The sequence below is a fragment of the Microcebus murinus genome, chromosome 30, assembly GCF_040939455.1.
Source record: "Microcebus murinus isolate Inina chromosome 30, M.murinus_Inina_mat1.0, whole genome shotgun sequence".
NCBI classification, from domain to species: domain Eukaryota; kingdom Metazoa; phylum Chordata; class Mammalia; order Primates; family Cheirogaleidae; genus Microcebus; species Microcebus murinus.
In genome coordinates this window covers 9,431,321-9,456,205 of record NC_134133.1, presented here as the reverse complement: position 1 = coordinate 9,456,205, position 24,885 = coordinate 9,431,321, and the positions used below count along the sequence as shown (strand labels likewise).

Here is a 24,885-nt window from a genome sequence, read left to right as displayed (position 1 = left end):
AGGTAAACTGGACGTACTCTTTGGTTTAAAATTGGCAGCGGGAAGCACATCCACTTCTATTTTTCAAATTTTCTGCAGAAATCTTAATAGAAATGAAGCTTTAAAAAAGGCAAATAAAATGTAGAAAGGGGATCATGAGACCTTGTGGCAGACACTTCTGGAACGTCTGCTCTCACGGACTCCTTAACTGCCTTGCTCCGCATCCACAGAAGAGGGCGCTGGTGCCCCTCGGCCCAATAGGGGCCAGCTGGACCTGCAGCTCTGGGCTTTGGGATGGAGAGTTGATAGTTCTGTGTAGCGGAATGCTCTGGCAGGTTGACCGAGTGGCTGAGAAAGTCACGGGGAGCGGGTGGAGAGAGAAGACAGGGCAAAGTGAATCGGAGGTAAGAGGCGGGACTCCCAGGGTAGACGTCTGTTGATTGTGCCTGGCTGGCACCCCTCCCCATTTGTCAGCGGTGCCCTCTTCTCCTCCAGGGACGCTCTCATCCCCATTCCGAGTGCTCCTGGGGATGACTGACAGGTCAAACCTACTAGCCTCTTGCTCCTTCAGCAGAAAATCATGGCGTTGTCATCGTGGGAACCATCATCACGAGAGACTGCTAGTTGCTGTTACAGTAATCCCTGAAGGTGCTTGGATTCCTGTGCTCCCAGAGCTTGACTGTTCATTCGGCAAGTCTTTGAATTCTGAGATCAAGGCTGTCCATCGTTTGTAATTTAAGAATCCCAACAGAATTCTCTAGTCCTCTAGGTCCCAGCTAGAATTTATTTGGAGGCCTTATAGCATTCTGTTTTGGGGTTCATTAGGCTGTCTTGTATCCTTTTTTTGTTCCTTAACGTAGCTCATGATGTTTTCGGTATTTGTAATGACAAGTCTTAATTAATATGAACGTCTAATTGACTCCTTTATTTATAGGGATGGTCCTGAGACTATTTAGAGCAGGAACAAGGCCTTCTAAGCCCTACTCCAAATCAAGATACTCCAACTCTTTTATCATTCTGCATGCTTTGCAAAGCCTCATTTATTCATTTTCACTTGGTAAGTATAAAGATTTTGGAGAAAAATCCATAACGAAGGAATACTTTATGAACAACAGGATTAAAAGCTTATCAAACACAAACATAGCTCTAAATAATGTATGATCCTGCGAATAGGAGTCCAAATCTACTCCTGAAAAAAAGGGCTCTTATTTCCTCTATCAAGTGACATTAAATGAAATTACAGTACTATCATTAAATCCAACTGTACACCAATAATTTTTCATTTCCATTGGTACTCTTTTTTATTAAAAAATCTTTATTAAATAACAAAATATGCCAACTAATACAGTAAAGTACTTCCTCGAGCTCAGTGTTAACACAGCTGGCACACAATTCCACTGCTGTCTGAATGCAGGAGGCACATGCATTTTCCCTTGTGATACGGCAAGCAAAGCAGAGTTACACTGACATAACCTTAAAAACCAGGGAAAGCCTCCAAGATTTCTCCAGGCCCAAGTCACAGGAGTGGTAAGGTGTGGGGCATGTTCGAATGGGTGACTTCTTGTTAAATCTATGCTATACGATGTGGACCATATTACTAGAATTCAGAGATAATTGGAAAAAGATTAAAAAAAAAAGAGAAAAGTATAGCATTAAGCAGCTTAAATGATTAACAATGTTGTGATCTTTGGCAAAGATCTCTGGTTGAACTATAAGGAAATGGAAATAGTGGGGCCACTGCCAATAAAATGTGACCATAAAATCTGAACAGTTCGCAATGTCTCCTTTTCTCAGAGTCTAAGGAAAGGGAAATATCATTTAGAAATATTCTCATAAAGAAAGTGGAGTGAATAAAAAGAAGCAGTTTAAAAGGTATTCTGACCATCATACTTTATTTTTAATACAAGTATGTCACAAAATAAAAGGTACTCAGGGATCTTTTAAACAAGAATATGTTTTCTGTATATCAAGCCATCATTTACAGATTAACACTGCAAAAAATTTTGAATAACTCTTAATTCATTTACATAAAATTATATGAAATAAACAAAATTATATGTAGGATGAGAACAAACAAACACGAACCAATTCAAAGTCCTAAAATCTTGTCTCTGTATTAATTCCTTCAGTTTCAAAATCACACACATCCACAAAAAAAATGTGGATATTCTTAGCATTGAATATTATTCACTAAGTGAATTCATTTCTCTCAGTTTCTCTTACTGTTGACTCCGTGGGCCTGCCCACTGCCCAAGTTGTGGTGACTCTGAACTGCTACCCTGCTCCAACTGGGTAGCCATTCTCTGTCCTGGAAGGAGGGACTGATTACACCAACTCGTAGTATTTCCCAGTCTGGGGGTCAAAGTAACAGTTCAGACATGGGTCATACAACAGAGTCAGCACTTCCTCGTCCTCTTCCACACTCAGGTCTTCTTCACCTGTAGGGGAGGGAACCACAGACGAATTAGCAGAGGGGAATTCCAAAACTGTGACACCAGAAGGGCAATGAAGCAGGAAGTGCCATCTCTCCTGGGGGATTTTCTTTATTTGGGTAGACTGTTTGGGCTGGAACAGCGGAGCACTGTGGAAGTGATGAGCCTCTTCACAGGCAGTGTAAGATAGAGAAGGAACAGTGACCCAGAGGGCCAGCTTCGTGATAAAGGAAAGAAAACCAAGTGTGCAGAATTGGCAGGGAGGGGAAAGAAGAAAGGCAGAGGGCCAAAAGCTCAAGAGTTATGCCCACTAGGGTTAGGAAGCTTGGGAAAGATTCAAAACTTAATGATCACAGTGCTAAACTTCTTCATGGGCCAGAGATGTACAAAAAGAAAGTGGAGTGAAAGAAAGAAAGTGGAGAGAAAGTGGAGTGGAGCAAAACAGAGCAAATTAAATGATAAAATAGAGAACTTGATCCCCATTCATATACCCTAAAAGGGCTACAAAGAAATCTGAATTAAAATAAAAGGATTTTAAGGTACAAAAAGCAGAGAACACACATAGAAAACAAAATGTCAGGGGGTCTGTAGCTTTATTAGTGGTAGGAAGGTCTGTCAAGTTTGCTGGGGATCTGAATATGCCTTGATGCTGTTTTCGTGTGACATCCATTTACATGGCTTGGATGGAGAAAACTAGTCTTTGTAAAGGCTTGGTCAGTTCCCAGCAAACAGCATGAAATGAAAGAAAAACTGTTTTACAAAGATGTTTCCCAGTACCTTTTATGTGCCCAGTGCTGTGCTAGTGCTTCAGTATTTGCAAGTTCTGAGTACTTCTGAAAGTCCATGTAATGAATTCAGAGCCCAAAAGGTCAAGACCTCCCCAGCCAGAGAAGATCAGAGCAGGCTTGAGGAGAAAGGGATGATTGAGCCAACACCCCTCTCTGTCTTCATCAGCATAGGCTATTGAGGACCAAAGAAAACGGAGCCTCTGGGCTGTGAGCTCACTAGCATAAGCCTCAAAAGGGCTTGGATGGTGGGCACAGAACAGGGCTCACCCAAAATAGAGACTCAATAAAAACAAAGTGTCTCTTGAAGGTGTGAATAAAAGCCCATGGTCTTAAGGGCCGCTGCCCAGAGGAAAAGACGTGGTGGTGGAGGTGGCATTCCATCCCACCCAGCCCAAATTAGACCAAGGTGGTGCACGGGCACTGTCAGGGCACTGACAAACTGGAGTTAAGTCAAGGATGCCCAGGTGGAGAAGTGGGGTTTCATACAGTACCACAGCCATTCCTCTGCCCATTCTTCTCCTAACCATCCAAGACATGTTTAACACCATCCTTCCACAAGCCAGGCACTGAGCTAGCTGTTGGGGACATAATGATTATAAGAAAGAAACAGGCCCTTTTCTCATACAGGGTGCAGAGAAGGGCTTGGCAAAATGTGAAATCAGCAGATGTTTGGGAGCTGAGCATAGTGCTAGCAATCCTTAAAATATGGAGTTTATTTTTGTTGCTGCTGTGATTGCCTGTGGGGTCTTCCTCATAAACTCTTTGCCTGGGCCGATGTCTATAAGAGTTTTTCCAACATTTTCTTCTAGAATTCTAGTAGTTTCACACCTTAGGTTTAAGTCTGTTACCCACCGTGAGTTGATTTTTGTGAGAGGTGAAAGGTGTGGATCCTGTTTCAGTCTTCTGCATGTGGCTATCCAGTTTTCCCAGCGCCATTTATTGAATAAAGATTCTTTTCCCCAGTGCATGTTTTTGTCTTTGACAAAGATTAGTTGGCTATATGAGGATGGTTTTACATCTGGGTTCTCTGTTCTGTTCCACTGGTCTATGTCCCTGTTCTTGTGCCAGTACCAAGCTGTTTTAGTATGGCCTTGCAGTATAGTTTGAAGTCTGGTAAGTTGATGCCTCCCATTTTGTCCTTTTTGCCTAGGATTGCTTTTGCTATACGGGGTCTTCTCTGGTTCCATACAAAGCATAAAATTATTTTTTCTGTATCTGTGAAAAATGATGTTGGTATTTAATAGGGATTGTATTGAATCTGTAGATCACTTTAGGTAGTATAGACATTTTTACAATGTTGATTCTGCCTACCCACGAGCATGGTTTGGTTTTCCACCTGTTTACATCCTCTGCTATTTCTTTCCTCAGTGTTTCATAGGTCACCCTGCAGAGGTCTTTTACCTCCTTAGTTAAATATACCTCAAAGAGATACAAATAGATCTACCATTTGATCCAGCAATCCCATTACTGGGCATCTACCCAAAAGAACAAAAGACATTCTATAAAAAAGACATCTGCACTCAAATGTTTATAGCAGCACAATTCACAATTGCAAAGATGTGAAAACAACCTAAGTGCCCATTAATATATGAGTGGATTAATAAAATGTGGTATATGTATACCATGGAGTACTATGCAGCTATAAGAAACAATGGCAATATAGCACCTCTTGTATTTTCCTGGATAGAGCCGGAACCCATTCTACTAAGTGGAGTATCCCAAGAATGGAAAAACAAGCACCCCATGGACTCACCATCAAATTGGTTTTAAGTGATCAACGCCTAAGTGCTCATACAGGAATAACATTTATTGAGCATCGGGCAGATGAGAGGGGGGAAGAGGGGATGGGTATATAAATACATAATGAATGTGATGCACACCATCTGGGGTATGGACACACTTGAAGCTCTGACTTGGGGGGGAAGCGGGGCCAAGGGCATTATACGTAACCTAAACATTTGTACCTCCATAATATGCTGAAATAAAAAAAAATATGGAGTTTAACCAAGGAATGATTATGTCTGCCTTGCCTGCTAACACCTCAGCTGGCAGAGCCCTCGAGGTTTTAGAAAGCAGTTTCTTATGCAGTAGCTCATCCGACCCTCACTGACCCTGCAAAATAGGCAGGAATTATCAAGTCCATTTTCTTGATGAGGAAACCAGGGTCTGCAAAGTTAAATTGCTCGTCTGAGGTCGCTTGGTGAGTTAGAGGCAGAGTTGGGGAAAAACTCTCAGTTTTCAGACTGCCAATCAGTTCAGTGTTCTTCCTACCATCCTGTGCTTAATGTTTCTATTAAGAGGGTGGTGTAGGCCTGGTGTGGTGGCTCATGCCTGTAATCCTAGCACTCTGGGAGACCAAGGTGGGCTGATCGCTCAAGGTCAGGAGTTCGAAACCAGCCTGAGCAAGAGTGAGACCTTGTTTCTACTAAAAATAGAAAGAAATTAACTGGCCAACTAAAAATATATAGAAAAAATTAGCTGGGCATGGTGGCGCATGCCTGTAGTCCCAGCTACTTGGGAGGCTGAGGCAGGAGGATTGCTTGAGCCCAGAAGTTTGAGGTTGCTGTGAGCTAGGCTGACGCCACGCACTCTAGCCCAGGCAATAGAGTGAGACTCTGTCTCAAAAAAAAAAAAAAAAAAAAAAAAAAAAAGAGGGTGGTGTAAACATATTTAACTGGGAGCTATTACATTAAATGAACTTAAACATAGGAACGGCTAATAAACTTAAAGGTGTCTGACATTTAAAAAAAATCAGGTTTGGAACCAAGAAATTTGACTTCTCATAGTTAAAAAACTATTGGCAAAGATGAGAGAGCCCATGTGTGAGGGCAGAAGCAAACAGCTCAACAGGCCCAAAGGAACTGGGCTGGTTAACTCCAGAAAAGAGAAAGCTTGGTGGAGGTGACAGCAGTCCTTCTGGCTTCAAGTATATGACGGGTGGCATGTGAGTGAGAAGTGAAGATCTGAGGGTTCCAGGGGGAGCAATAGGACCACCAGGTGGAAGCTGACGGGGGCCATTTTTTGGCTTAGCACGAGGAAGGATTTCTAAGCATTACGGCTGACCAGCAAATGAAGCACGTACTCTTGGGAGAGCAAAGCAGAGGCTGCGCAACCACTTGTGCAGAATTTTGTAGGTGGACCTGCATTGGGCACCAGATCCAGTGATCCCTGTGGTGCTTCCGATGGGCTTCTGCGACTCCTGGCTGCAGCGGTTTATGTCCTTAAAGTACGACAGGACTCTGCTAACGGCCACGTTGACGGTGGTGGCTGACCCGACCTCCCTGCACAGCTCTGATTAAGAACAGGAAGTCAGAGGAGGAAGGCTGCTTTTCCCGTATTTTCTTCTGCTGCCGTTTGAATGGTCCTGAGGCCCTGTCTCCACCCTTCTTCTTCTAAGGAGGAGAGGTTGGAAATACTCATCAAATGGTCATTCCATATTGAAGATGACCCCTTTAGGTCACTTCTGCACATCAAAGGAGAGTGTGCATGTCCTTTACTTTCAGATATTAATATTTGGGCTACTTCAGAGAACCAAACAAAATCAGTTTATCAATAAATGTCTGCCGTGTGCCTGCCATGTGACGAGCTGGGCACGGTCTAGCTATGAACGGGACACACACATGTAAGGTGTGTGTGAAAGCTACCAAAGATTAATGAGGAGTTAAACTGGGAGCTGCCACAGCAGGTCACTAGCAGCACTCCCGGGCTCTAGAATCCAGCGCTCCGGGGGATGAATGGGAGCTCTGCTGTTTACTGCCCGGGGACTGTGGGCTGGACCTTGGTTTCCTGGTTGATGAAATGGGAATGACATGGCCAGGCATGGTGGCTCATGCCTGTAATCCCAGCATTTTGGGTGGCCAAAGTGGGGAGACTGTGGGAGGCCAGGAGTTCAAGATCAGCCTGGGCAACATAGCAAGATCCTGTCTCTACCAAAAAAAAAAAAAAAAAAGAAAAGCGGAGGGATAAAAATGCCTATTTCATAGGGCTTTGTAGAAGATTAAGCTGTACACTATAATATGCATAGCACAGTATAATAACATTGTTTAATAAATGACAGTTGCTATTACTATTAAGGATAAGTATAATAAAATAAATCATAACCTATAAGCTATAACTTTTTTAGTAACTCAGAATGTAAGAGCTGATATAAAGTATGAAGAAAAGGCTTCACAGAGGCAGGAAGTATGACATTCAGACAATGGAGTCAGATGGACCTGGCTCCAAATCCCATTTCTACTACATCGCAGCTGTTGGGCATTGGGAAAATTCACTCCTCTGGGCCTCAGTTTCCCTATATGTAAAGTAAGGATAATAGTTGTATCTGTCATTGTTGCTATAAGCACTAATATGATAACACTCACAACATACACAGTGAATACTCAGTAAATGTTGTCGTTATAATTATCATCACGGAAACATAGGATATCTGAGTTAGACATAGTAAGGGTATGTTCATTTATACCTTATTCCCTACCCCCAAATTGCATCCGTTTGATGTTTTTTTTACCAAAAGAAAAAAAATAGATTTGAATGAAATAAAAAGCCCTCACCTAGTTTCATATAGGACATTAAAATGAATTCATTCTTTAAATCAAAACAGTTCTTATACCAAAAATCATCTATATTCCAAAAAGTAGAACTAATTCTTCCATAAGGTATAACGTCAACAATCATATATCGCTAAGGTAAATGATTATGCATTAAACTCTTGCAGGGATCTGCCATTTGATTTCTTGTCTTTACTTCATGGATACATTGGAGAAACTGATCACTGGCACACAAGAGTTATATGCTATATAACTGTTTAGCGCATTCTGCACCTGCACCTTCCCCAAAGATAAATTTTAATCTGGTGCTGTTAAATTAGAAAACGTAATATATTTTACAACCAGTCAGGAATCTTTCCAGATGAAAACAGCTGTTGTACTGGGCTGTGGGACTTTATCACCTAACTGCAAAGGGATAGAGGTAGATCCAGTTCATTAGTGGAGGTCTTGCTACATAATGCATACAAACTGCAGCCATAAATGCTATATAAATGCATTCGTTCCAATAATACATATCACCATAGAACTGGAACCTCACGCATTATAACCAGGGGACTAAGATAGGTTTTGTGATTTTTAGCACCAAAGCTTTAAATGGATGAATTTTAAAACTACGAACAATGACATTCATACAAAGATTGGGTGAGATTATGTATAATTTTATGTTGAAGTAAGTGCTTTAAACTTACATAAAAGGTTTTGTTTTCATTGTAACTTAATTTCCAAAGCCTCCAACTTACATCATTTTCCTATTGTAAACCCTACGTAATGAAATTATAACATCATTAAGCAATTACCACCATGATGTCAAGCACTGGGAAATGTTTTGAAAGGTAATTATCACGCATGGGTATGGGGTAATTTTCAATTATGTTCTTGGATAGAACAGAGTTTGTTTTTCCTCAAAATGCTAAATTGCTCGATTCAAAGACTGGCTACAGAAACTCTAGAAGGACAAATTAACAAATAAAACCATTTTCTGCTACCAGACTAAGAGCATCTGCACAGGAGTCCAAATTACATTTTGACTCTCTTCACATAATAAAGCCATTTCTAGTGAAATAAAATTACCTTTCAGATAATAATCTATTTACAAACTTTTCACCTCATCCACTTTGAAACTGGTTATCAGCAATAACAGAAGAGAAACCAATGGCGCCAGACCAAACACAGCAATACTGGCTGCTCTCCTCTTGGTTAGATCGGCTCGGGTAAAATAGTCCCTCCAGTTCACCTTAGGAAAGTCAGTTGATATAAATGTTTAATTATCTATATTTAATGCATTTTTACTGTATGTAATAGAAAACCTATATGCACAAGCTAAGTCTTCAAGCTTGAAAATAAATGATGTGGCACTAGTTTATCAGATTTAAAATCTCTGAATCAAGACGGTGTACTTGATTTTCGATTTTCTGATGCTCTCATGTAGAATTTGTTTTAAAAAAGTTAATGTATTTTCTCTTCTATAGATCTTGAGAACTGACTGATTGTATTTTTATGTGCAAACTAATACATTATTGTTTAAACAATGGAACAGTGACCATTTGGAGCAGTCAGCCTTAAGATCAATGAAGATGACATTTTAGATAAGATTCTGCTGAGTGTTAGGTACTTGCAAATTCTTCCACTAACACATCTAATAGTAGGGCAAAGTTAACTTGCACTAAAATCTAAGAAAGTCCACTGTGAACTACTGAATTTTGATCCTCAGCAAACATGCACCCTTAAATGGGAGAAAGATAAAGGACCAACAATGCGATAAAAATAAGGAAAAGACATTTTCTTCCAATTAGAGAGCTATACAGTTTTGGGCAGGCAAATAACTTGTTATGATTGTAGTTCAGGTGTCATTTGGGATATAGGTATATAACCACTTTTGTGAAAACTGATGGCTATATTTTACTTGGAAAATGCCATTTTAGAGGACATGTTGAAGGATTTGGATGATTGACTAGGAATTATTGCAATGTCATTCTTTCTAGGCAGTCTCTACTTATGAACATGCAGTGATTCAAACATCCACTTGAAACTGTGTGGTTTATAACCATGAATGAACTTTGTTACATATGAAGGAAGGTCCCTCGCTAAGCTATTGGGCTCTGAAGCCTACAGAACCCATCATCTCCTAGGACCCTGATTTCAGGCAAGGTGTCAACCTTGAGCTATGAGAAAATGCATCCCAATTACAGCAAGGGAGGCTGGGACCACATTCTGGGCCAGGACTCCTTCTGGGATGCATTTGGGGGGTCAGTAGGTGGTAGTGGTTCTAGAAGAGGGGAGAAGGCCTCAGACACCAGCAATGTGTTCACATTTCTATCACAGAGTTCACTTCTAGCGTCCCGAAAAAGAAGCCATCTGTTAATACCAGGGAGAGACCGATTTGACCCTTGACCACTTCTCTGTAGAGAAGACACTCCCTGGACCATGACAGGCGTAGAAAGTGTCTCTCTGCCCAACAGGAGAAGGAGGCTCTGCTTTCAGGAGGATCGTAAGTACTATGAATCATTTTATAAGCTGAGAGCTGAGGTGGGGGCCCAATGGGTCTAAGGAGAGTACTAAGGGGAGTACTGTTTTATTCAGAAAGCTTCAAGAAAAGAGAACTTCCTAAATTAAAAAAATTGCAGTGGACATTTCAGTCGTGCGGTTCTTATTAACCTAAATGGGGTTAGTTGGAATTCGCTGCAGCGTGGGAGTTAAGGACATGGACTGTGGTGGGGCAGGCCTGGGTCAGGGTTCTGATCCACATTCAGTGGGCCTGTGACCCAGGCAAGCTCCTTCATCTCAACTGCGAAGTGGGGACATGACAAAACCCCACGCCAAGAGTGTTGGGAGGAGAAACGTACAGCAAAACTCTACACAGTGCCGGGCACACAGGCGTGCTTTATTAATGCTAGCTGCTATTACTATTTTTATATCACTGATGTTACTTTTTTGGGGAAAGTCTCCTTTGCATCTTAAATAAATCTTCAAGGTACAAGAAAGGTCCAGAGAGTAGATCAAATCATCCCCATGGTCCCATGGCCTCTAGAAGACTCATTCATTCATTCATCACACGTTCATGGATCATTTCCTATGTCCCGGATGCACGTCAGGCACTGGGCACCGCGGCTGTGCCATGAAGCCTAACTGTTAGGAGTCGTGGTATTAGGGACATGTCAAATAATCACGTGGCAGGAGAGGGAAAGCACAGGCAGCCAGGAACCCCTCTCTCTAGTTCGCCGTGAGGAGCCTTGAGATTTCTATAAATTCTTAACTAGTAATTTGGATATCACAGCCATAAAATAAGCATCTGCTACCTATTTATATGTAAAGGGAGATTAATCAATGCTCATAAAGGAATATCCTATGTGGCTTTGTCACAAAACAGGTATAAGCATGTCATTTTTATGACTCTGGCAACTCCAAAACCTTGCTGAATGTCTTCCTTACTCAAAATCTAGGTAAACTGCAAGAGAGGTCTACAGGCTTAAAGAGAGTTGTCATTATTATTCCATTTGGGAGCTGGTAAGCATGAATAATTGAAGGGTCATAGCTGTAAAGGAACAAATGTCAAAAACAGATGGACAACTATTCTTCGAGTCAAGTATGGTTCATTCTCAAAAGGTCAGTTTGGTAGCTTTCTCGAGTTAAGTTCTGAAATCTTAACTTCCTATTTTTACACTTCACACGAGCTCCAGGAAAACACATGTTAGGAAGTGTTACAGGCACCTATGTCCATGGTAACTGGTATTCAGCAAGAATACTCCAGCCCAGGAGGAACTCTGGAGAGCCGACCGGGCCCCCATCCTGCTGGGTGGCAGAGATCCGAGCGCGGTGCTGCTCCTGCCAGCCAGGGCTGTTCACTTGAAGGTGGCATTCGGCCAAGCAGAAACCGTGCTGGGACACGTACTCCTACTGAACACAGCAGGGACGGGAACCTCTGACTCGTGCACTTGCTTTTGTGTGCCTGGGGCGAGTCTGCTGGAATCATGCATCGGTCAGGCCTCTTTCCCTGCGGTTAAAACGCAGCACAAGCGCGCCACGCACGGCCTCTCCGCCTCTGATAGAGACACGGTGGCTCAGTGCTGCTCCAGGTCCCAGCGCACCATGTGGCAGATGGGATGACAACGCACCCACGCCTCAGTAGGCTATTGTGAGAATTCAAGTCCTTGTACAGGCTCAGAACACAGGAAGATGAAATAAGAGATATTACTATTTTTATCCTAAAAGTCTGAAGATGGGAGATGCCTCTCCCTTAGCAACCATGTTCACATCCCAGGGAAACCATTCTGCAGAAAGGGCACTGAAGCAGAGGAAGCCGAGTCTGGCCCTAGCTGGGCTCTGACTGGGCGTTTGCCCTTGAGCAAGTCACTTGCCTCTTCAGGCAAATTGACGGCGTTGGGTGATGACATCAGTGTTTTTAACTGGTTTTCAGAGCCCCAGGGGAGAATTCTGAGACCCTAACTTGCCCTTTGGCCAGAGCTGTTCTGCTTTCATCTCTTCTATACATTTGCCACATGAGGTCTAGGGCCACATCACCCTGAACGTGCCCGATCTCGTCTGATCTCGGAAGCTAAGCAGGGTCGGGCCTGGTTAGTGCTTGGATGGAAGATTCCATATGAGATTGAAAGAAAAGTTTGAAAGAAAAGTTGTCATTGCTTATAAATAAAGTTTAAGAGCCACTGCATACGGTGGTTTACAACTCCTCAATTGCTAAAATGTATGGATCTATGTTTAATACTCTCAAAGTTGAATTTTAGAAATATACCAAATATACCAAAAAATTTGCCCCAAGGTTGTAATAAGAAATGACCAGTTAAGAAATATTTCCCACCCTCTTTCTATCCCTGTCTCCCTTCTAATGAGAATTTAGAGAATGTAACATAAGCCAGAACTTGCACAGGGCTCCGGGGATCCAGGAGTGGGCAAACTGACAAAGCCTCTGCTCTTAAAATCGCACAGCCTGCTCAGGAAGAGGGAGAGTAAGCAAGTAAACACATCAAGATTTACCAACTGGGAGAGGCACGAAGAGAACGTTCGAGGGTGGAATGGAGAGAGCACTGTGGGCAGGAGGCTTGCGCGCTGAGGTGCGACTGCCCGGGAAGGCCTTCACAGAGACTGGCTGCCTGCAAACACCAGGTCCTGCCCCAGGGCAGCCCTTCATTTCGCGCCTTCACTCCCGTGGCCTCGCCCTACGTGTGGCCAGCTGTGGCTTCCAGTTATTTCCAACAAGAATGGGTGAGAGGAGGAGGCAGGTCCAGGGCTGAAACAGGTGATCAGAGGAGTCTCCTTTATTTCTCCATTAAACTGCCCACACTGGTACTTTTTTGGAGCAATTAGCCACTTGGCCCTTGAGATGTTTTGTTTTTCCTATATATCAGAAACTCTCAATGGAAAAACAATTTTTTCGTTTCCTGGTTTGACATATTACTTTTTGAGAAGGTAATCTATATACCTGGTTCAAAACCCCACAAAGCATAAATATCTAGAAGTTGGGCTCTGAGGCTGGCTGCTCTTGGGTTCAAATCCTAGTAGTAGTCACACACTTAGTAGTTGTGTGACCTTGGGCAAGTCATTTAAGAACTTTGTGCCTCCGTGTCCTCAGCTGTAACACACACACACATCCCCACACAAACAGCAGTCCTCCTGGCGGTGCTGTGAGGGCTGAACGCACAGCCTTAGTGCAGAGTCTGGCACGGGGCAAGTGCTGAATGGAGGGACCCGGGGAGAGCCCCAGGCTGCCCACGGCCAGGCCACCCTTTCCCTTCTAATGGCAGGAACTGGAAACTTGAGCCCATTGTTTTTCTTTATGAGACAAATACTTTATGAGAACAGACGGAAACAAAATATCAGTATATTGGTAGGTGCTGACTGTGCTGTGCTCTCTGAAACCATGCCACCGACACACAGAGACTAACCAAACAGGAAACACTGGTTTTTGATGGTATCAACTACAAACCACCCAGGCGTATCAGAAAAGGGGAAGGTGAGCACATCGGAAATACTAGTTTTTGACCGCATTAATACAAACCACTCAAGTATATGAGAAAAGGGCCAGGGAGGAAAGCTGATAAAAATCTAGGGTGACAGGCCAAAGGCGTGCCTGATCTGGTTAACACCGGCCAGGGCATTTCTACAAGGCTCTGAATTTAATTTCTTGATTTGCCCTCAGTGGAAGTTCTGTTTACCTTCAGCATAACCGAGCTCCTGCTGGCAGACCTGGGCTTGGCAGTGGTGACTTTAAGACATCCTTTCAGCCACTTATCACCGACACATATCTCGGGTGCCTTTGCTCAAGGACCACACACACGCACGGTTCCTGTGGCTTATTTAGGACACTTAACATAACATATTATTTGTTCTCTCACAGCAAGGTCTCCTCCTGACAGTCAAGATTCTATTCTCCTGTCATCAGTAATTATAAATGTACACCTCTAAAAAGACTCCCAATTTCAGGGCGTAATCCATTTCAGATAGTAAATCACAGAGACATCTCCATCCCCGGGGCGGCCAAAATGTTCAACTCAGATGTATGAGCTCGCTCTCTGAATTCTCCATACCCGAAGAAAAATGGGACGCTCCACTTTTTCCCTGGGGAAGTTAGTTAAAAAAACAACAACCCCCCCCTCCCCCAAACCTGGCACTTTTTTTGGAGCAATTTATATTGGTTTCACTTCCACTTTTTTAAAGCTTCAGATATAGCATTTCCATCTTCAAAATTCAACCCTGAAAACTGTCTCAGAGAGTCTCACTCTGAGGCTATTTGTCACTCCAATTATGCACTTGAGATGGCTCCCTGCCCTTGTCATCTCGACCCGTTTCCACCAGAGATTCTTTCATGTCCTCCTGCACGCAAGTTCCCTGCTTACCACTAGCGACTAACAGCTCATCTTCGTGGCTTGTGCCAACAAAGGGAACCCCAGGCAAATTTTCATCCCTGCGTCCTTCCAAATTTTCTATTACTAGTACCCGTCGTAGCTATGTGACAGCCTTCACTTTAATGATAAGGTCGTACCTCTGCACTAATGAAAACAGGTGATATCGGAATACCGGGTCTGCTTTACAATAATGACAGCAGCTGGTATGTGGCAGGCATTACTCCCCGTGCTTCATACCCAGCACCTCACTGGATCTTCGCAAGAAATGATCGGGGGGCACTATCTATTACTTGTATTATTTTACAGATGCAGTAATCAAAATTCATAAAGGTCACACAGTAGGAACTGTAGAGCCGGAATTCACATGAAGGCCGATCTGACGCCAAAGCCATGCTCTCATGCCTTAAACTACACTCTGTGCTGGTATTAACCTTTAGAAGAACAAGGACAGTTTCTCTCTCATATTCCTTTTAGTTGTAAAGAACTCATCACTCTAAAAAATGAGGCACAGGTTACCTCATTTTGAGTGTGTGAGCCTAAATGATCAGCACTTAATGAAAACAGTGGCATCTCAAAGTGACTGGTCCTCTCTATTTATAGTAAATTATTTTTATTGTTTTATGCATAGCGTTTTTCATATTCCCACCTTGAGCACTTGAACTTGCAGGGGAATCCGGATGCTGCTCGGCTGGCTGTTGACTGGGGGGAACAATTGGTGGGCTCAGCATGTTTAACCAGTCCCTGAAAAGAAATGAAACTGAATGAACAACATGTCTGTAATTCCACAGATAGATCTGACATTTCCCCTGGATTTTCAGTTCCCTGGGACTTCCACAAAGAAATATTTTTCCTCTTTCATATTTCACAAAGACAAGATGTCCAGATATTAATACTCAGCTTTGGGAATTGGTTAATATGGAGTCAATCACTTAACTAATTGTTTGTTAAATGCATCAACTAAATGATGACTGTTCCTCTCAAAAGTTTATTATTGCTCCTATTAAATCGTAGCACAGTTCTTCTCACATAAAAAATTATTTCAACAGCTCAGAAGAAATGCAGCAGAGACAAAGCTCCTTATGATCTCCGGGTGAGGGAGCCTGCAAAATCACACGCCGCACGCCATGGACGACAACAGTCCGCAGTGACTCAGAACAGCAGTCAGGTGGGAGTCAGTGTGCATTAACTCAGGGCTTTTGAGCAGCAGAAGGCAAAAGGAGGAGGAGTGGGAGCAGCCAGCCCCTGGAGTGGTGACTCACGGATGCAGCTGTCCCATTGAGCGGGGCAAATCCACTCCAGAAAGCACCTCCTACCTTCCCTGCCCCTCTGCCTCAAACTTCCAGCCTCATTCCTCAATCTCTTTACTTCCCTTCCTCCTCCACTCTTTCCCAGGCTCCTGCTCCCTCTCGTAGACGCCTGGGTGGGTACAATTCAAGCCAGTGATATCCAGAAGCCCCGAGTCACTGTGTGTTCTACTTCAAGCCTATCTCATCTCTAACTTGCTACCGAGCTTCTTGCGTGGAAAGGAGGAGCAGGGGAACGTAAAAGACTTTCCAGTGTGAATTCTGTTTCTTGTATTGATATTAGACCTTGTATCATTTACCTTCTATCATTTAATTTCGTTCTAAATTTCTGTATTTCCTAGTGTCTTTCTCTACAATGGGAGACAGACAGTCCCAATCGACAGCTTAGAGTCCCAATCTCCAGGCCAATACCGGCTCCATGTTTCCTACAGTAAGAATTGGTCAAGTCACTGAATATCTATTGCTAAGTCTCATCTGTGAAAAGGAGATGATAATAGTGCTTCAAGGCTGGGTGTTAGGATTAAATGGACAAAATATGGGTGAAAAACATTTGGCATGGATCTGGGTACAGCATTAACACAATAAATTTCAGCTATGACCACCACTGTGTTCATTATCAATTGTGTTCATTAACAAAGTCATGGTGTGGCCTTACTTACACTGATAAACCAAGGTGGGAATTGATTTTGTTCGAATTAAACCAGTAAAGGATGGTAGAATGATTACCAGTCTATATATAGTAGAGGTTTTCCTTTCAAGCCATTAACTCTTCCAGTATAAAAAGTCTGTTAATGTAAAAATTACTCAGTTCCTATTTGTAATATTTTGAGATACTTTCAGTCACTGCTCACTGTAGCTATCACTAGATTGTGGCTGCTGAAATAAGCAAAGTGAGCCTGCTGTGTAACTGAACTTCATAATAATACATTAAGGACAACAGAAAGGGTTTGCCACAGACTTCTAAGCTAATGGAGAATTTTCTGATAAGCACCTTTTATTTAGTCCACTTAATTACAGCAGACCAAAAAATTCTACATTATAGAAATTCTACATTATAGAAAATTACAAGGTCATATACAAATTACCAGCTTAGCGACCTCATTACTCACTAAGAGTGATGGAGCAAGAATGAGTAGGAGAAAATAATATTATCATATGATGACACCTCCAGCTATAAATCAGAAACTCTACACAACGGCAGGAGGAGCTTCTACTCATGGTCAGAAACATACAAAAATGTAGGTGGGATGGTATGAATGCTAAGAAAAGCAAGACATTTACTTCTTAGGCTAATGATTTGATTAATGTTTTTCCTTTCAGGAGTAGCTATGAAAAGTACAGGGTTCTTTTTGTGATTAAAGAAAAATGTTTTTTAGATTTATAGAAAAGTTGTAAGAAGAGTATAAAGAACTGTAATCCTTCACCCAGATTCTCCAATTTTAACATTTCATCATATTTTCTTTGTATCTCTAAATTTACCTATCTACCCACACATCTATCTGAACAGGGATTGGCAAACTATGACTATGGGCCAAGTCTGACCCACTGACTCTTTTGTACAGCCTGCAAACTAAGAATGGTGTTTGCATTTTTTTTTTTTTTTTTTTTTGAGACAGAGTCTCGCTTTGTTGTCCAGGCTAGAGTGAGTGCCGTGGCATCAGCCTAGCTCACAGCAACCTCAAACTCCTGGGCTCGAGCGATCCTTCTGCCTCAGCCTCCCGAGTAGCTGGGACTACAGGCATGCGCCACCATGCCCGGCTAATTTTTTATATATATATATCAATTGGCCAATTAATTTCTTTCTATTTATAGTAGAGACGGGGTCTCGCTCTTGCTCAGGCTGGTTTCGAACTCCTGACCTCGAGCAATCCGCCCGCCTCGGCCTCCCAAGAGCTAGGATTACAGGCGTGAGCCACCGCGCCCGGCCTACATTTTTAAATGGTTAAAAATTAAAATAATATTTCATGACACATGAAAATTATAAAAAATTCAAGTTTCAGTGTCCATCAATAAGTTTTACTGGAATATAGCCAGGCTCATTTGTTTATGTATTGTCTACGGCTGCTTTGGTGCTATAGTGACACAGTTAACATGACACAGTTAAGTGTTTATTATCTGTCTATTACTGAAAACGTTTGATGACCCCTGATCTATAACCATAGCGTCCTCATACTGATCCTCTAATACTAATTCGATACCACAGACTCATTCTCATCTTTCGCCTTTCTGTATTTGTAACTCCCTTCTGACAGTGAGGAACCTGGTTCCCATTATCCTCAGTATATTTACTTATTTCCTGAATTACAGAACATACCAGAAGTAGTTTGAGAACTGCTAAGCAAAATAAAGCTAAAAAACAACCCACCCTAAACCTATTTGCTAGAGTTCTCTATTCGTTTACAGTTACTTTTCTTCTTTGGTTAAAACGCTTTGCTCACAATTGACTTGGGTGAGTTCTTCTCCCTTCTTCAGTGTGATTATAATTATTCATGTGAAATACAGTTAGAGTCATCTACTTCTGTTTGCATTACATTTTAGGGTTCTTTCTCCATTCTTACTGGTTTTCATTACTTTTGTTATTGTTGAGTACATAAAACATTAACAATTGGAAGTCAGAACCCCACTGAGAGGCATACTCAGGTAAGAGGTCCGCCTCCCCACCCCTTCAGTCTGTCCCCAGCCCCTCGGCCACCTCAGCCCACTCACCCTCCAGCCGTAATACATTTTGTAAGTTCTAGCATCATCTTTCTGTGTTTTGTTTTACAAAACCAAACATACATATCTGTTTCTTTATTCCCTTATGTAAAAGGTAGCATACTAGCATACTACAGTTATTCTTCTGTACTTTTGTCTTTTCCGCTTACTATATGCCCTGGAAATCACTCCATAGCAGTTCATAGAGACATTTCTCAATCCTTTTTTACAGCTGCACAATACTTTACCATATGTGTGTGCCACCATTTATTTCACCATTCCCTTATGTTTGGGCATATTTTCAACATCTTGGAATTGCAATTAACACTTCAGTGAAGAACACTGGGCATATCTATTTTTGTATTTGGAGGTACATCTTGAAAAAGTAAATTGCTAAAGTGGGACTCCAGGAATAAAAGGCAAATGCATACTTGGTTTTGTTAGACATTGACAAATTCGCTTCACAAGGGTTGTACCCATCTACATTTTCACCAGCAATGTATGAGAATGATGGTTTCCCTTGAGCAGGCATCCTCAAACTAAGGCCCGCGGGCCACATGTGGGTGTTTTTGCCCACTTGTTTTTTTTTTTTTTTACTTCAAAATAAGATATGTGCAGTGTGCACAGGAATTTGTTCATAGTTTTTTTAAAACTATAGTCCGGGCCTCCAATGGTCTGAGGGACAGTGAACTGGCCCCCTGTTTAAAAAGTTTGAGGACTCCTGCCCTAGAGCAATGTCACAAGAATATGTTGTCAAGCATTTTAATACTTTCTGATCTGAGAGTTGAGAAGGAGTACTTTAAAGTAGGTTTGATTTGCATTAGTTGTCATTATTAGTAGAGTCAACTGTATTTTCATATATTTAAGGCCATTTATGTAACATATATACATATACCATATATATGTTTGTTCACATCTAGATTTTTGGTTTCTTTCCCTTTTCCCTGTCATTTGTCTTTGCTCATGGTGGTTTTTGGTATGAGTTTATTTTGGTACAATATACATCTAATTTTATCTTTTTAAAATAGCTACAGAGTTTTTTGTGACAGGGGATATTATTTTAACATAGACTCAGAAGATTTTTAATCAATTAAGGAATTTTTAATCAAAGCAACTCATTTGTTTAACTTTTTACTATGTAAGCATTTATAAAATATAATTTAAAAAAGGTTCCCATGTTAACTAAAATATAGAAAGCTTCCGGGCTAAACAAAATTGACCGGAACTTTTTCTTGCAGGACTTTTCAGAGCCTCTATAACACCAGGAATCCCTGAAGAGGAGAATAGCATATATAGCACTGCCCAAATTTATGCATCTGGAACCGTTAATCTCTTGGGACCACAGAACACATCTTGAGAAATCCTGCTCCAGGTTATACCATTTTCCCACACTGGTAGTATTTTGTTTTGTTTTTTATTTCATTTTATATGTACTTAATAATTTCATTTTTTAAAGAGCATTCTGGTTTTGGTGACTTGTTAATAAGCAGAGTAGTCCAGCACCTGTATCTTACGTGTTTATAGGTGATAGCTGATGCTAACACATCGTCTGAACTCTTGATCAACCCCTTTCCACCTCCATGGCTTTCCCCACGTAAGCAGCAAACATCCAACGAGCGGGAAGTTCTAGCGCAGGCTCACTCACAACACGCCACTCCTAGTTTTAGCTCTGAACCAGTTCCTTGACCTGCTTTGTCCTCCAGCTACCTCTGCTCCAGAACCTGTTCTTGCTCTTTGTTCTAGCACTTTGATACCTGTCTTGTCTTTCGGTCTTGAAACTCTGGTTGGTTTCCTCAGCTCTGGCTGGAATCCTTTCATCCCTGACTCTGTCCCTCTGTCATGAAAAGCCTCCAGCTCCTGTGGTGGACAGATATCCTTTCTGGTCAGGCCTGCTCTCCGACTACGTGCAGGAGCTTCCTCCTCCTCTTCCTTCCTCTTGAGGTCTCAGGCCTGCCTCTCCCATCCTTACCTCCCTTCTTGAAATTGGAGAAAGAGGGCTCATAGGCACACCTTTACATACTGAGTTTTGTCACCAGAATAGGGGTTTTATTCAAGAGTCAGGCAATGGATTTGTGTGAAACACCACACACAAAAAATATAGCAAAATGAAGAATAAACACTGTCTTGTAAATGTTCACAATGACCAGACTGACCTAATAAACTCTTGGCCAAAACGGCATATCATATTGTTTTAGTCAACCTGCATGCTAGACAGTAAACATACGTGAGTACAGCTGCATCAGTTATTTTTAGAACTGAAGGCAATGTCCTCTATTAAGATAGCCGACGGCTTCAGTTCCTTCATTTAGAGACAACAATTTTTTTTTTTTTTTTTTTTTTTTTTAGACAGAGTCTCGCTTTGTTGCCCAGGCTAGAGTGAGTGCCGTGGCATCAGCCTAGCTCACAGCAACCTCAAACTCCTGGGCTCCAGTGATCCTTCTGCCTCAGCCTCCCGGGTAGCTGGGACTACAGGCATGCGCCACCATGCCCAGCTAATTTTTTATATATATATCAGTTGGCCAATTAATTTCTTTCTATTTATAGTAGAGACGGGGTCTCGCTCTTGCTCAGGCTGGTTTTGAACTCCTGACCTTGAGCAATCCGCCCGCCTCGGCCTCCCAAGAGCTAGGATTACAGGCGTGAGCCACAGCGCCCGGCCTAACAATTTTGTTTACAAGACAATTTTACATACATTTATTTCATTAATGTTTCCTATATACATTTATTTCATTAATGTTTCCTATAAATATGTGTATATACCTATATATGTATGTATATACCTATATACATGTATATGTATACCTATATACACCTATGTATATACCTATATACATCTACACAAAACAGCACCTGAGAACAAGTTAGCTTAATCATTTCTTTACATATATAGGAACCATCTACTCAACTCCTACGTGCCAGGCCCTGGGGATCACAGGATAAATTATTCTTGGTTCCTGTCCTCAAAGAGTCGTGTTCTGATGGAGGACACACTGTAGCGAACAGAAAATGACAAAAGAACAGGAGCTGTACACACAGGCTGCTGTGGGCTGACCGCTCGTCTGTCTGCTCCCCTGAAGGAATTCCCTTGCAATAGAGCTACCTATCATCTTATACACATTTAAACAATTACTTAGGGCAGTAGTTATTTCAGAAATCTAAAACATGACAATAATTACTACATTTCTTTCATTCACAGCACCAGCCACCTGCTATCATAAAGCTCTGGGTCACAGGAACAGCCCAGTCAAGCACAGCACAGGAGACCTTATAGTAGGAATGTAGCAATTTGCAGCAATGGCCATCGGACACTCAGTATTTATCATTTGGCACTAGTGCACATTTCTTACTCACTGAAAGAAGTCTACAGCCAGACTGGGGAGAAGACTGAGAGATACCTCACTTTTGGGGGGAATTCAGATTCTTTTTTTTAAAGCTAGTGAAAATGGTTTCTCAGAAGCGTGTCCATAAATACCAAATTTTACTTCTAATTTTAGGAGGTTAGAGATTGTCTGAAGCCCATTCATAAACTTCCACATCACAAATAAAAAACTTTTGCACCATGGGTTACAATGGAGGTGATTTTGCAAGCAGTGGAAAATGCATGCTTGGCAAAGTTTTCTACAAAGGGCAAGACAGTCAATGTGTCAGGCCTTATGAGCCATAGGTCTCCATTGCAACTATTCAACCCTGATGTTGTACTGCAAAAGCAGGTGTAAGTAAGTTTATGAATGGGCATGGCTGGGTTCCAATAGAACATTTTTTATAAAACAGGCAGTGGGCAGGGTTTGGCCCACAGGCTATAGTTCAATGACCCATGCCTTGGAAGAAGGAAATGTGAAGCAGACACCGTTCAAGGTTTTCATGAAAATTCCTGCCAATTTTCCTCCTGAACACCTTTTGAACCCACCTTTCTCACCGTCTCTACTTCCACCACCAGAGCCTAAGCAACTATCTTGGCTCACGTTATCTGCAGCAAAAGCTTTCTCGGTCCTCTCTTATTCCCTCACTCTGGCCGGCTTCACTTCTCTGCTCTCCGCACTACAGCCCAAAACTCTGTTGCCAGTATGTCCAGCTCTTGTTTAAGCCATCTTGCTTGGGAGAAAGACCAGAGTCCTTACCTTGGCCTTTGAGGCTCTGCACAGACTAGTCTCTGTATTTTTCCAACGTCATCTGGAACTATGCCCCCTCTCACGCCCTGTGTTCCAGTCACACTGGTCTCTGGAGTGTGCCATGCTCGCTGCCATCACCGGGCCTTCACCCAGGCTGTGCCCCTTTGTCTGGACCATGCTCCTCTCCCCTGTTCCTACATTCCCTTGGCCTGGGGAGTTCATATCCAACCTTCATATTTTGGCTTAAACAGCATGCTCTTGGGAAGTCTTCCCTGACACTCCTTCTTCAATCTAGCTAAGTTCCTTTCAGTCTTTCTCATGGGGACACCGTGATCTCCTCGTATAGAGCTCCTGTCTCAACTCATGACTATCTATATCGTCATTTGTTTGATCATCTGATGAATGCTGTCTCCCCCGTTAGACTAGTTAGTACCTGGTGGAGTGTCCGGCACAGAGTAGGTGCTCCTTCAGTATTTGCCAAATGCATGACTATTGAAAGAGTCTCTTTCTTAGCCTAGAGTACTGAGTGCCAGGGGGATTGGAAGTTTCCATAACAACAAATAATGCTGCTGTTGCAACCCACTCTGTGTTCTCCCTCCATCTCGCTCTTTCTTTGCTTGCTGGGAGCATGCTATTGTTTCCTCTCCATGTGCTTGGCATATACAGAATTTGGGGTGCATCTGGGGATACACACTGGCTTCTTTGTAGACAAGAAAAGAAAGATTCAATTTTCTACCTAAGAAAACAGAATGCTGTTGCTTAAATGTGTTTACTAGCAAAAACCCCCCAAGAATACATATGTTCTTTTTGAAACTTACACATCCAAAAAATGCCTCAATAACACTTCTTTAAGAATTCATCTTGCACTTTTAGTAGAGAGCTCAAAACATAAGTTGGGAATGCCTCTGTATATCTCTTAAGATGTACTTGAATAAGTATTAAGACACTGTTTGGTCTGTTTTCCTCAGAAGGTCGCAAACGAGATCCCCAGTGTTGGAAGAACGATGCCCACGTACGTTCTGAAACCCATCTACAGCATTCTCACCAAGTGATTGTCTAATCTGTACTTGATTACCTTTAGTAACTGTGTAACTACTGCTTTCAAAAATCATATTTCATTTTCAAATAGTTCTGACCATTAAAGAGTTTTCCTCATGCTGAGGCAAAATCTGTTTTCTATTCACCTCTACCTGCTTCTCCTATCATTACTCTTTCTGGTTAAGGAATAATTCTAATCTCTCTTCAGGAGACCAGGTATGGTGGCTCATGTCTGTGATCCTAGCACTTTGGGAGGCTGAAGTGGGAGGACCACTTGAGGCCACGAGTTCGAAACCAGCCTGAGCAACATAAGGAAACCTCATCTCTACAAAAAAAAAAAAAAAAAAATTAGCTGGGCATGGTGGTACGTGCACCTGTGGTCCTAGCTACTTGGGAAGCTGAGGCAGGAGGATTACCTGAGCCCAGGAGCTGGAGGCAGCAGTGAGATGATTGTGCCACTGTACTCCAGCCTGTGCAACAGAACAAGACTCCATCTTAAAAAAGACAAAAAAAAAAAAAAAAAAAAAAGGACATAGTAGGAGAGAGCTAAGGGCTTGTTCGAGACTCCTTCTTCCCCGTTCTTCTTGGAACAGCCACCTCTAACCACAGACCACATGGCTTTCTGGGAGTTACCATGTTCTTCCATGAGCCCACAGCCTCAACTGATTGGTTGGTCCAGAGGCAAACACCTGACCTAATCTGGGCCAATCATCACAGTTCCCTGGAACTTCTCAAACTACATCTGAAAAGGGAAGACAGCCCCACAATGCAGAAGGCAGCCAAAAGAAGTGAAACTCCTATGCCACCGGTGATCACATTTCCCACTACTTGGAGGAAGCCAGTCTGAAGACAGAATGAGCAAGTTTGAAGTCTGGTTTGGATTCAGGGGAATGAAACAGTGTTGGTACCACTGAATAAACTGGAAAACTGGGGAGAAGAAACCAGTTTGGGGTGATGGAAGTGTTTGGGTTAGCACAAGGGAAATCTTGCAACTTTCTCCATGTGATATGCCGGTAATATTTAGGGATCTATTCTTAAGTCCTAGACTTAGCTCTTGACTATGTTGCTATATCTCTAAACCCATCTGTGCTTCCAGCACCTCTCTCTTGTTCTTCCCTCAGCCAATCTGGACTCACT

At 42.3% G+C, this 24,885-nt stretch overlaps 1 protein-coding gene across 7 annotated transcripts in view; it reads right to left on the bottom strand.

Moving 5' to 3' along the window:
• Positions 1-1,843: 1,843 nt before the first annotated feature.
• Positions 1,844-24,885, bottom strand: part of CFAP20DC (CFAP20 domain containing) — a 234,063-nt gene continuing 211,021 nt past the window's right edge. For all 7 annotated transcript variants that reach the window (XM_075998823.1, XM_012790291.3, XM_012790286.3 and 4 more), the window contains 2 exons: positions 15,250-15,344; positions 1,844-2,417 (listed from right to left, as the gene is read on the bottom strand). In XM_075998823.1, coding sequence (XP_075854938.1) covers positions 2,305-2,417; positions 15,250-15,344 — 208 coding nt within the window. In that variant the 3' untranslated portion in view covers positions 1,844-2,304. The remainder of the gene's footprint in view (positions 2,418-15,249; positions 15,345-24,885) is intronic.